The 13,727-nt window shown below is 40.0% G+C and overlaps 2 protein-coding genes across 4 annotated transcripts in view; both read left to right on the top strand.

The window, feature by feature from the left end:
- The window catches only part of TRIM6 (tripartite motif containing 6), a 38,554-nt gene extending 29,877 nt beyond the window's left edge, over window positions 1-8,677 (top strand). Inside the window, exons 2-8 of the mRNA XM_028515499.2 lie at window positions 1,522-1,991; window positions 2,618-2,713; window positions 3,387-3,617; window positions 5,716-5,738; window positions 6,882-6,982; window positions 7,254-7,280; window positions 7,543-8,677. Of these exons, the coding sequence (XP_028371300.1) occupies window positions 1,572-1,991; window positions 2,618-2,713; window positions 3,387-3,617; window positions 5,716-5,738; window positions 6,882-6,982; window positions 7,254-7,280; window positions 7,543-8,108 (1,464 nt within the window). The 5' untranslated portion in view covers window positions 1,522-1,571 and the 3' untranslated portion in view covers window positions 8,109-8,677. The remainder of the gene's footprint in view (window positions 1-1,521; window positions 1,992-2,617; window positions 2,714-3,386; window positions 3,618-5,715; window positions 5,739-6,881; window positions 6,983-7,253; window positions 7,281-7,542) is intronic.
- Window positions 8,678-12,616: 3,939 nt separating this feature from the next.
- LOC114499956 (tripartite motif-containing protein 5-like) overlaps window positions 12,617-13,727 on the top strand; it is an 82,854-nt gene continuing 81,743 nt past the window's right edge. For all 3 annotated transcript variants that reach the window (XR_004904116.1, XM_036030161.1, XM_036030162.1), the window contains exon 1: window positions 12,617-12,750. The gene's annotated coding sequence lies outside the window, so the exon portion shown is untranslated. The remainder of the gene's footprint in view (window positions 12,751-13,727) is intronic.

Raw genomic sequence — 13,727 nt, forward strand, 5'->3', positions numbered from 1 at the left:
CCTCCCCGACAGTTCCTTGTCTATATTTTTCCCAGGTTCTAAGAGTCATCCTCACCATGTGACCACTCTGTGGCGTCCTCTGACAGACCACTAGCAATAGTTTCAGGTTGGATTTGCCATTCCCACTTGGTGACAACAGGACATAAACCAGTCAGGTTTACTTAGCTTAACAAAGGCATATAAGATAGGAGACACAGCATATTGTCACGACTGCCCCAGCTGAGCTCTAATGAGGGTCCATACAGGGATATGGGAAGGACAATACTTTATGTCCCTCATGACAAGAGACTGTCACTTTTATACCATTTAGGATGTGTCACATTTCAAGCCCTTTTAGGCTACTATAGTGCAAAAGACCTAGCAGTTCTCTGCACACCAACCACACTGGCATTCTAAAATTTGTAGAAGATACTGTGTCCTCCATCAAAGGGGCATTCTCACATGTGATTCCTTCTCCCTAAAATATTTTCCTTTTCTCATTCCATATTCCATCTTTTAGCTTTTAGCTCAAGCTTTACCTATTCAAAGGGGTTATCTTTGATGTTCTCCTATTTAATTTCCCCAAAATATATCCTCTGTATGGTAGTGTTTATCACACCTACCAGACCTCTGAAAGAGGACCCTGAGGACATTATATTCACCCTAATTCAACTTACTGAATTGAATAATCTTTGTAAGTCACTTGATTCAAGTAGACACACTGAATAAAGGGAGTGTTCTTATTTTTCAAGGACATTTATGTGAGGAATAAATAGGCCACAGTAATATATAATTGCAACTGGTTAACAATTGTTATGGATAAGATTACTTCCCTATAGTGGTCCTTGCTGTTTCTGTCGGCATATCTGGGGAGTAAATATGAGAAGGCTCTGAAGGCTCTGTATAATTGCAATATAAATTGCAATTATATTAGGAGGTAAATGCTTCTTCAGTGAAATCCATTTCTATGATTTCAAAGTTCACCTATTGCTGAACAACTAATTAATGAAAAAAAGTCTAATTACCTATGAAGAAATGAGGAGATTCTTCACACATTTATCCAGTATTGTGTTCCTGTGTTTTTGCTGCTCAGCAATGAATAAAAACAAAGTGCCTGATCTATGTGTGGGTTACATTTTAAGAGCAGGGCATTTAAGAAAGGATATCATGTATTATATAGTGGTAATTAGAAAAAATAGCAAATAACACTCCTAGTGATGTTTTAGTGATTGTGCTATAGAAAAGTTTGTCATATTAGGCCCGTCTGCTGAGGAGACATGTAAGAAGGGAGTTCAGTGAAGTATGAGAGGAAGTCATACAAATATCAAAGGCAGGATCATTCCAGACTGAAAGAGAAACAAAAGCTCTGAAGCATTAATGGCTGACCAAGTCACTGAATTCAATTTCTGGGTTTTTTTCCCCCTCTTCTTTTTTATCCATCAATATTTCAGTCTTGGCCAATTCTTAATGTCAACATGATTAGCATCGTTTTTATTTGTGCCATTCTTACACCATCTCCTTCCAATCTGCCCATTCATCTAGGAATCTTTAAGCAAGAAGAGCCTAAGGAAGAAACCAGGGGAGCAGCTACCATGGCTTTAAAATTCCTGGTGAACATAAAAGAAAAGGTGACTTGTCCCATTTGCCTTGAGGTTTTGATAGAACCCCTAAGTCTAAACTGTGGCCACAGCTTCTGCAAAACCTGCATCACTAACAATAAGGAGTCAAAGATCGACCCGGAAGGGGAAAGCAGCTGTCCTGTGTGCGGTATCAGATATTCACCTGGAAACTTATGGCTTAATCAACATCTGGCCAACATAGTGGAGAAGCTCAAAGAGGTAAAATTAAGCCCCGAGGAGGGGCAGAAGAGAGATGTCTGTGTGCACCATGGAGAGAAACTCCAATTCTTTTGTAAGGAGGATGGGAAGGTTATTTGTTCACTTTGTGAACATTCTCAGGAGCACTGTGGTCATCAGATATTCCTAATGGAAAAGGTCATCAAGGAATGTCAGGTAAGGCCCATGATGGAGGGGGTGGGAGGAAGGTAGTACTTGGTGGAGAAATCTTTCCATCCTGCTTTACTCACCAGAGCATGATATATAGTACTGAGTCCTGTTATCTCCTCCCATATATGTCTCTTACCCTGTTCTCACTGTCCCATGCCTGAAGGACATTTCTGTGTATTCCTTCCATTTACATAGAGGATGAGCCTAGAGTACAGACTCTGGCCAAGACTGAAAGATTTTCCTACTTTCTTTTTCGTCACATGGATGGAAAATTTCTCTCACAAGTTGAGCTCTCATTGCTCCTCTGAGCAAAATGATTTCCGTTAAACATTGTGGATTGGATGTGGAAAGAGTTTCAACAAGAGAATAGGGCTTTCCTTGGCTGTAGCAGGATCAATACTTACTCTAAGAAGAAAGAAAATCAGGCTATATTTGGTGAGGGAATAGTGACTTTCATCACCCAGGAGTAAAGAAAACATTCACCTCTTCAGATTTTCTCTCATGTCGTAGATTCTAATCAGTTTCTGTAAACCAGCCTCTTCTGAGATCAGCCTTATTTATTCCTCATTTATTCTCTCTTTAAGTACTGAGAAAACCCATGGCTTGACTGTGTTGTGATTCCTCTCTCACAGGAGAAGCTCCAGAAATCTTTGGACAGACTGAGGAAGGAACAGCAGGAAGCTGAGAAGTTGGGCGCTGACATCAGAGAAGAGAGGACTTCCTGGAAGGTATGAAGACACTCTTCCTGAGGAATTTCTGAGACAGAAATCTTGGCAGGACCTTCCACATCAATCACAAGGCAGTCCCTTTCTCTTTATTCCCTGACATTGGATGAATCCAGAAGCCATTTGATTAGTTCTCTTCCTTGTCCTATCTCTGTTGGGGTGGGGACAGGAGAGTAGATGTTACAAGTAAACATATTAGAATACAGATGTTACAAATACACACAGATACTTGGAATTGAGAGCAAAGACAGACTTTATGGTAGGGAAAGGTAAAGAATTCTGTCTTCCATTCCTCTTTTCCAGCAAGGCTCTGACACATCCAAGTGGAAGGAACACACTGGGCAAAGATTTTCCTCAAGGTCCCAGTGTGAGAGTGTGGTCATGCAGGAAGGCATCAATGTCCAGGACAGCTGTCTACAACCTACACCTTACTCAAGTTTTACATTTGTTCCAGGGTTGGCCTAGATATGACAGTGTGAGGCCTTTTTGGTTTGTATAGAAGGGAAAATACCACAAAATAAAAACCAGCCTTCCCCAAAATTGTTCCCATGTTTTCACTCCTCTCCTGGTTAGAACTCCCTGAAAAGATACTTTATTTTCCTGGCACCTAATCACTTGCATAGTAGGCTCTCTGGCTGATAGAATCATTACTTCTCTCTCTTGTTCTACCTTGCAGAATCAGATACAGACTGAGAGACAAAGGATACAGTCAGAATTTAGTCAGCTTAGAAGCATCCTGGATAATGAGGAGCAAAAAGAACTGCAGAAACTGGAGAAAGAGGAGATGAAGACCCTGGATGACTTGGCTGAGGCTGAGAATGAACTGATTCAGCAGAGCCAGTTGGTGAAAGAGCTCATCTCAGATCTGGAGCATCGCAGTAGATGGTCAGCAACAAAGCTGCTGCAGGTAAAATGGGTGACCTTAGTTGAGATACCCCAAATACAGTCTAAATTGCTTTCTCTTCTGTGTCTTTGGACTCTAATCCTGATGCTAGCCCTAACAGACAGGTTCCTTTGGCCATGTGGAAGGTCTAATAATAAAGTCAACAGTTAGTGAAGAAAAGAAACTTATGAAACACAAAAAGCCAAGGATTTGAGCTTCCAGATCCACCTGTGACTAAAGTGGTATCTCTCTAGCCATAATCATCATCTTCTTCTTCTTCTTCTTCTCCTTCTCCTCCTCCTCTTCCTCCTCCTTCTCCTTCTCCTCCTCCTCCTTCTCCTTCTTCTTTTTCTTTTTTTTGTTAAGGAGATTTTAGTTGATTTCTTTGTCATGTACAACCAATTATGCTAATACAGAGAGCAAAACATTCCTTTAGTTATAAACCCAGCCAGAAGTATTTAAAACTAAGCCCAAATATATTGAAACATAGTGTTCAAAACAAGCAATCTATACAGTGATGATATGGAAATGCAGACCACCAAAAGAAGTTAAGGATATGGAAGGTACAGGATTGGTTTGAGACAGGGACTAAATATATATTGTTACCATTTTTGACAAGTGGGCATAAGAAAAAAAACAGTATGGTTATAGGTTATACAGGTTATATTTTTAATATATATATATACAGGTTATATATAATTCATGTTATATTATATTTATATAATATATAAACATATAATATAATATATGTTATATATTGATGTATAGTATACTATATAATATACTAAATATATATTTAAATAATATATAAATGTAACATATTTAAATATTATATAAAATATAATACAGGTTATATTTTAGATATTCTGGATTGCTGCTATGTTTCTTATTTGTTGTGGAATGTATTATCCTGGATACATGACAGAAATGCCAATGATTAGATTTGTAAAGTTTGGAATTAATAGCACCTACGGTGAGCTAAATTTTGAAAAGTGGAAGAAGTTTTCTGTATATAATATGATGTATTCTGCAAATAAAGATAGTTTTACTTTTTTCCCAACACAGATGCTTTTTTAAAATTTCTTTTTCTTGCCTAAACTTCTTTTTCTTACATGCTGATGTAAGTAGTGACAGCAGACATCCTTGTTTTGTATTCAGTTTTTCATGATTCCATATGATGTGTGGGTTTTTCTAAGATGCCTTATTAGACTGAGGAAGCCCCCTTCTATTCTTATTTTGTTGTTATTGTTGCTGTTTTGGTTTTATCATTAAAAAGTTGGATTATATATCCAAAAAATTGGATTTTATCCACTTTTTTTCTGTCTTTTAAATCATCATGTGGTTTTTATGTTTAATTCTATTAAGATGGTGTTTTATATTGATTGCTTCTCTTATGTTAAACCAACCTTGCATTTCTGGGATAAAACAAGTTTGACATGCTATATAATCTTTTATACTTTGCTGGATTCAACCTTGTATTATTTTGTTGCAAAAGTTTGTGTCTATATTCATAATGACTGTTGGCCTATAGTTGACTTTTTGTGTGTGTGATGTCTTTGGTTTTAACATCAGAATAGTCCTGGTGTATAAAATAAGTTGGCAAATGTGCCCTCAATTTTTATTTTTTTGAATGATTTAGGAATTATTTGTAATATTTCATCTTTAAACTTTTAGTAGATATCCCCAGTAAAGCCATCTGGGGCTGGACATTTCTTTGCAGAACGATTTTGATCTCTAATCCAATTTCTCTATGTTTTAGGTCTATTCAGATTTTTTATTTCTTCTTGAATCAATATTGGTAGTTTCTGTGTTTCTAGGAACTTGTCCATGTAATCTAAATTACCTAATTTATTGGCATGCAATAATCCCTAGCCTTTATAGTCTTTAATATCTATAAAGTCAATGGGTAATAGCTCCTCTTTCACTTCTTAATTTAGTAATGTACCTCCATTCTCTCTCTTTTTTTTCTTGGAATGTCTAGCTAAAGCTTTGTCTATTTTGTTGGTATTTTCAAATACCGTTTGATTTCTCTGATATTCTTTATTGTTTTTCTACCTTTCCTTTTATTAATCCTCCTTTTATATGTATACTCCTTGACTTGTATTTTTTTTCTTCTTCCTAGGACATGAGTGGAATCATGAAATGGTGCGTATGGGTGATCAGGAGTGGTGCATTTGTGTTATAAAGAACGGTTTGTAGTCACAAGAGTTATCTGGTCATCAACCAGAATAAAAAGTCTCTCAAAGCAAGAAAGCTTAGATGTAGTATTATTTCAAATTGCTGATCATAGATGAGGATTTAAGAGTTCATATCTGTTGAGAATGAACCAGATTCTATGGTAGTGAATTCAATGGTTGAAATTCACCGAGTTAGATCCGGTGAAGATAATAGGGATAAGAGACTTCACTATTAGACTCTTATGACTTCACACACTTAATTCACTCTCTCCTTTCTCTGGTTCCTATATTCCATAGATACTTGTGTTTACCACATGCAGGGCCTCATCAAGCTCTAAAATAATTATGGGGCAGCACCTTTACTCTTATTTTGCTTAAATAGAAATAGAGGATACCAGCCATTCTACAAGGTTCTCTTCAGATTTCCAAAAAAAGACTTGAGCCTTGTGGTTTGTGGCTTTGATCCTTGTGCCAATAATTAAACTCTCCTGTTCACATACTTTAGAAGCTTATATAGGGAAGTTTAGCCTTTGTGTCTAAAGTTGACAATCTACCTAACAGCTTCAAATTCCTTACAAACACATGAAATTCTAACCATTTTTCGCTCAATAAACAACTTCCTCCTTGCCAAGTGTTTTTAACTTTTCCCAGAACACCTGAAGTCTCAAATGTTATTTGTGGGTCACACCACTGGAGATCAGGGTTTGGACTAGGGCATAGGCACAGGGCTCAAAAAGAGACCCATATCACAGCCAGGATCTACACTCTTACCACTGATCTGCCTGAAAGCCCACATCTGTGGCCTCTTTTTGGCAGACTCACTTGATGTGGAAAACCCCAGATATCTATAAGGTATCAAGGGAAGAGATAATTATTCTATTTTTAGAAGACAAGACTGTTTATTTGAGGTGCAGACCTGCCCAAGGTCACACAGAGGGTAACTGGGAAGGAAGAACCTTTTTCTGGTTCCAGTAGCAGGGCACTCCTTTCTCCCCATCAGGCTTCTCAGGGAAGAAGGGTCAAGTGTATTGATGGTATGGAAGAAGAAGAAAGTGGTATTAGGGGGACACAAAATAAGAGACCTGGGGTCAATATTTTTTGTCATCCCTAGGAGTGAGGTGTGGACATTGAAGAAACCAAAACCTATTTCCAAAAAACTGCAGCGTGGATTCCATGCTCCAGATCTGAGTAGAATGCTTCAAGTGTTTAAAGGTGAGGAGAGTGGCAGGAGTGTGGATGTGGGACTAAGCTGGAGATGCTATAGTTCCACTGTGAGACTAGAAGGGTGGATGTTCAGAAAAGAGGGGATATTGCTGACAAAGATGTGGTTAAGGGAAAATGACTAGGTTCTGATTCATCCTCTCATTCATCACTTCATAGCCTCATGGTAGTCTTCTCCCCTGCCCCTACTCTAGAGGAGAAATAGCTATCAGTATTTAATGTTTGATTCTAATCAACATTATTAAATCTTTTATCATTTCAGAGCTAACGAATGTCCAGTGCTACTGGGGTAAGAAGTTACTGGGTCTCCAGATCACTTTGTTCTGATCCCCTTTCAGAAGTTTGTGGTTTCGTAAGATTTGATGATCTCAACCCCCTGTGTTTCTCTCACAGCCTAAATTTAATACGTTTCTCCAGTGTTTTACCCCACTTCCCAAATCCATCAATACAAGTCCTTCCTGGTCACTTTCCAAGTTCCCTCTTCATGTCACCCCATAAACCAACCTGTAGCTGTCACCTAATCATATCTTTTCTCTTTTTTTTTCCTGCAGTGGATATCACATTGAATCCATTCAACCTCAATCTGAATCTTGTCCTTTCAGAGGATCACAGACAGTTAGCATCTGTGCCAATTTGGCCTATAAAGTATTGTAATTATGGTGTCTTAGGCTCTCAATATTTCTCATCAGGGAAACACTACTGGGAAATAGATGTGTCCGAGAAGACTGCCTGGATCTTGGGGATATACTGTAGAATACGTTCTAGTAGTATAAAGTTTGGTGTTAGACGAAGCACAAAGTATCAAAATGCTTACTCCAGATACAAACCTGAAAATGGCTACTGGGTTATAGGCTTACAGAACGAATCTGAGTACACCGCCTTTGAGGACTCTCCCACCTCAGACCCCAAGGTCCTGACTCTTTACATGGCTGTTCCTCCCCATCGAGTTGGGGTTTTCCTAGACTACGAAGCAGGCACTGTCTCATTTTTTAATGTCACAAATCAAGGATCACTCATCTACAAGTTCTCTAAATGTCACTTTTCTCAGACTGCTTATCCATATTTCAATCCTTGGAACTGTCCAGCTCCCATGACCCTGTGCCCACCTGGCTCCTGAGCCCTCTCCTTCCCTCACCCACTCCTGCATAGCAACTTGTCCTGGGGCTCACCTCCTGTCCCTGAGCTCACTGCTCCATTCACACCATCTCTTCCTTGCCGTCTCCCTTCTTTAGGACTTTTAGTCATTTGGGGATTTGCACTGTTTCTGATATAAGTTAGAAGGGAAGCTTATTTGCTCATTTACCATTTTCTGTATTCTCAGTGAGAGACATCTAATCCCTCTTAAAGATAGCAATGTTAGTATAACATCTCTGCACTCCCATTTTTCCTTATTTTCCATTATCCCTGATTTGAAGAGTCATGAATCACCTGTCTGCCACCAGCCATGATCTCAGGACAGCACACAATCACCCCACCCAACCTCACCAACTGAGGAGTATCTGAGTGTATGTCTTTGTGTTGCCCAGCATACAGCAGCAGGCTGTTCAGAGGGCTGAGAAAAAATGAAAACCAAATATATTTACCCAGAATGAAAATTTTATGTTCAGAGTGTTTGAATCCTGTTTCTTCTCTTACAAGGTGTGTAACAATCAATAAATTTTTGTTTCTCCCCATAAAATACAAATTGAAATTTTAAACTGCACCACACTCTTAAGTTCGTTGTCTAAAACTGTCACCCAATGTACAGCTTCTATTTATGTGTCCTGCAGGATATAGTGAATATTTGCTCTTGTGATCACTGAAGAGTATAAGTTGTATAAGTGACCTGTGTAACAGGTCTGTGTCCTTCCTTCAGAGAAGCAGTAAGTGCTTCTGCTGCAGCCTCATTTGTCAGGTTCCAGGTTCTGCTGTCAAGACCAGCCCAGTCCCAGTCTTCAGTTGCAGACCTTTTTACACTGAAACTGGGAATGGATCAGAAAACACAAAAGTATGACATGCTTTCAGGTACAGCCTTTTGATGTTCAAACTCTCCTGTGGTGAAACATCTGAGTATAACACCCTACATATCATCCCATGCACTTTTCCCCCCTTACTTTTAAAATCAGTTTCAAGTTATGATAAGGAATAGACTTCCCCAGGAGAAACAAATTTTTTTTTAGAGAAGCATGCATTATAAATTAGGGCAGGGTACTGCACAGAATGCAAATGAAGATATAAAGGGGTAACAGTGGAAGGAAAAAGAGAATACGTGGCTTGGGAAGATATGTACATGCACACTTATACTTACACACATACACACATAGGTATGTATAAACATAAATATATGTATAACTACATACAGTTTTTTATCCAAGTTAACTTTCAAAAATATAAAAATTCCTATCAGGGAAGTAAAGGAATTTGTAAACTTATGAGGTATGTTAGAAAGTTCCATAGCTAATGAGTGGAAGAACCAAGATTTGAACCAGGTCTGTGTATTCCCAACACAGGTGCCATTCCTGCAGAGCTCACTCCCCAGGAATAGGTATGAGCCAAATTCCCTAGGATGGGGGTAAAAGAAAAAAAAAACAGGAAATGCTTATTTACAGAAGGAGCCTGGAGCATCATGGGAAAATCTTGGGTGCCAGGAAATATTAATTGATGTACTCAATCCAGTAGCCATTAATGAAGCAGGAGCTGCTCACAGTAGTGGTTGAAGCCAAGCCAAATACTTAATGATGAGGGTGCTCTTGCAGGTGTCATGTTGTAGAGTGTGAACACTGGACAGTCCAGAGCCTTGACTTTGAAGTTCAATAGAATTTCATAATCACATTGATGCTGCTACCTACTGGTCCATATTCAATTCAATTCAATTGGATTCAGCTTCTCATCAGAAATAAAAATACTAGGAATAACATAAGAATATTATAAGAATTGAAAAATAGAACGTTTGCACTAACTTTCTAATTTCTTAGCACATAAGCAGTGGTCCAAATTGTTGACTAAATCTCTCTGTGATTTCAAATAGTGAATGTTAGGAATGTAATATTAATTTACTTTGGATATTAATGACTGTTATGCTCTGAAAAAGAATAACAATTAAGGAACCACATCATCTTTATTCTTATAACAAATATTTCTGTTATTTAAAAGTTCGAATATATGTTATCTTGTAGATAGTTTTCTGGTATACAATTCTAGGTTGTAATCTATTTTTTAAACATTCCTGTTGGCCCTGGCTGGTGTGGCTCAGTGGGCTGGGCACTGGCCTGTGAACCTAGAGGTTGGTGATTAAATACCCAGGTAGGGCACATGCCTGGGCTGTGTGGGTCAGGTCCCCAGTTGTGGGTGAGTGAGAGGGAACTGATTCATCCATCTCTTGCACATTTATGTTTCTCTCCCTCTCCTTCTCCCTCCCTTCCACTCTCTCTAAAAGTAAACTAATTAATTAATTAAATATTTAAACATAAACATTTTTTTGAATTTGCAAGTTAACAGTCTATCAATCATATTGTTTTATTTTTATTGTGCTAAAAACACTATGGGACCTAACTGCTTAAATTTTTAAAGTGCTGCAGTTCAACAGATTTAAAGCTTCAGTTATGCAAAGTGAGTAAGTTCTACAAATCTTTTATATAACATTCTGCCTATAGTTAACTATACTGTATTATGCATTTAGTGATTATTTTTTATTTTAAAATAAAGTTTTATCTTTTGTTGTAGCTACCTACTCTTTTATTTGAATTACTGGAATAGTTTTTTTTTCCTTAATCTAAGTGAATATACTAGACATAAATTGATTTGACACTATTTTCTATTCCATAGTAATTCTCTTTTCTAATGAAAGCCTTTTCTGTTTTTCTGTGTTCCCCAGATATATCTCTATGTCTCATTATTGGTTCATAGTATGACTTAGAGTGATAGAGTCAGGGTCAGGAGCTCTGCACGGCCTCCCTCAGCATTGGCTTATGTAGATCAATGTCTCCCTTTCCTGGCCAGCCTCACTCTTTCCAGGGAGCTGAAAGGCTGAAGTTGTCCTCAGGAGTGAGAAAGCAGAGGAATGATAGTTCCTGCAGCACAGGGTGTTGTCACCGTGTCTTTGGCATTTTCATTTCCCGCTCTTCCCAACCTACTTATTGGCCAAGAGAAATTCATAAAATGGGCTACTTGGCCGGTGTCTGCTCTGGTCCCTGTTTCACAAGAAATTCTTTGGTTCTCCATTTGTGGAAGACCTGTCATGGGAGAGGGATTCCAAGATAGCTACTTTCAACCCACACACACTCCTCTCTCATAGACACTGAGGGAAACCCATCCTTATAGTCCCTTTGACCTCTGCTTTCCTGTCACCCTATTGCCACAATGACTGAAGCTATAATTCATGAAGAAACACCTGTACGCTGTGGAGTTATATAACAAGTGTCTCTCCAGGATATTCATGGGTTTGTGTTCCCTAGAATGTCCAGGCTTCCAGTTCAAATGTGAAACAACTTCCAGAAAAGTACCTGAGTTAATCAAACACAAAGGAAAAATTCTTCACACTAGGACATCTTTAGAAAAAAAGAAAAGAAAAAACAGCATCCATGCTCCCAGCAGAAACCTACTCCTTACAGAGTGTGAAGCTTGTACATAGCTTTAATATACTTTGCTTCTCAGAAAATGTCATAAGAACAGATTCTTATGACAGATTCTGGATTCCAAATGAGAAGTTCACTGGGCATCAAGTGTGGGTTTTCTCATGAGGCAAGGTACTTTGTCTCGGGTTTTTCCTTCTCTCTCACCTCTGAACTTCTACACTGTTCAAACCAGATGTAACAGCTGCTGTGAAGTCCTTGTGTACTAAATACAACAGGCCCTCTGCCCAGACCCTCAATCCATTTTACTGAGACCATGGATCTAAAACCTGATCTTATCTGGAAACACCACCTGTACAGTCAGACCCAGAAATAGTGTTTAATCTGGGAACCCTGTGGCCAGTCACACTGACTCATAAAATTATTCATCACAATTACTTCCCTTTTTGCTTTTTATTATGCTAGCACTATAGAGATTATTGGTTAAATAGTATTAGATGACATTGCCCAATAAATGTCACTTCATTTTGATCTCTTTAGTTCACTTAGGGAAAAGTGTCATTTTGTCCCTATTGAATCCAGGTTCTGAAAGTCAGCATCACCATGCTATCAGTGTGGGAGAGCCCTTCTGACTGACCACCTGAGGTAATTTCAGATCTGAGCATCCATTCCCTCTCACATGACCTAACAGGACACAAATGGGCAGATTCACTTCCTTCAGCTGGTGGATGCAGGACAGGAGAGAGCTGCCAGTACCACTGCCTCAGGTGAGCCTGCAGAGTGGGTCCTCACTGTGGTAAAAGACAGACTTGATTCCCTCCTCAGAGCACCTCGTTTGTAAGGTGCCATGGTGAGGTTGATGTGTGGGACAGTACACAGCTTAGGGAAGCCTAATTCTCCAAAGATGAATTACCCTGAGAGCCTTGAGAACAGCTTCAGGGAGCAGAGCTCAGCTAGGATTAAAATGTAGTTGCTGGACCCTTTGACCCAGGCACAAAAGCTTGCTATTTTAAGGGCCCTATGTGAATGTCCTTTATTGGTCCACAGATTGTCTCCTCCCCTTGCCCCTCCCCTAAGAATTTAACTTTCATTTTCGCTCTGCTATTCCGGAGCTTCTTGGCCCTTGGTGTGGAGAGTGAATCCTGTCCACGACTTCCCCTCAGGCTGGAATTCCGGAACAGATAGACCTTGTTCCCAGGAAGATTGGGGGTGAGTTTCCTTCTGCTCTGTGTGCAGTGCCTGGAGGGTGGCAGCCTGCCCAGAATACCGTGTTCCTCTGTTACAGATCTTGGGCACAAAACCGCACCCCCTCTCACCCCAGGCACCCAGCCAGGCTCTCAAAGGGTGTCCCGTGAGGGCTACCAGGGCCTAAAGGCTCCGATGGGACCACAGTGGCAGGCCACCCTGTTGCGTTGCAGTGGTGGCGCAGGGGTATGGCCCTGGGAGCAGAAAAGAGTGGGGCTTGGGCACTCCCCAGTCTGCTCTCGTTGCGCGGCTGTAGCGGAGAGATGGTGCAGGTATAACCAGTGGCACCTATAGGTTAGAAGAAGATACAGCCCTGCGCTGGCTGGGTAGTGCCTGGATCACCGATGTCGTACTCACCACACATCTCTGCCTCGGGTGACAGTCCGTCTGGCTTCCGCTTCTCCTGCAGGAGATAGATCTCTTTTGTGGTCTATGTACTTCTCAAACTTCTGCTTCTGCCCCTCTCCTGGAGCAAGTTCTGTAAGTCTTTTAGATATTGTGCAGGAGAGCCTTAGAGTTCTCCTGGGCATAAGCCTTGTTCATTTTTGAAGGCAAATGTTCTGTAGGTTCAGCACTCTGGCACGAGTCCCCAGGTTAGAGAGCCTGATGTAGGGCACAAACCCATAGGTTCTCAGGGATGGTCTAGGCATTTGTGATATCTGTGCAGCGCGGATACCACTCACATTTCCATATCTACCTATCTCCTTGCTTGACCTGGAGCCCTGGCATCACTGCTCAGGCTATGGAGGGTCAACCTCCATTGTGAGGACTCAAGCTCCTAAGCACTTTCCTCTTCTGTGTCCTGTAGCAGCAGGTGATTTGACCTTAGATCCTTGTAGCCACACTATAAAAATAAATTCTGCAGCCCCAAGGCTGAATGCTTGATCTGCACCTCCCTTCTCTATTAGCTCTTCTTGTGTCTGAGGATTGGTTGGATCTTG

Source organism: Phyllostomus discolor, chromosome 6 (assembly GCF_004126475.2).
Source record: "Phyllostomus discolor isolate MPI-MPIP mPhyDis1 chromosome 6, mPhyDis1.pri.v3, whole genome shotgun sequence".
Taxonomy (NCBI): domain Eukaryota; kingdom Metazoa; phylum Chordata; class Mammalia; order Chiroptera; family Phyllostomidae; genus Phyllostomus; species Phyllostomus discolor.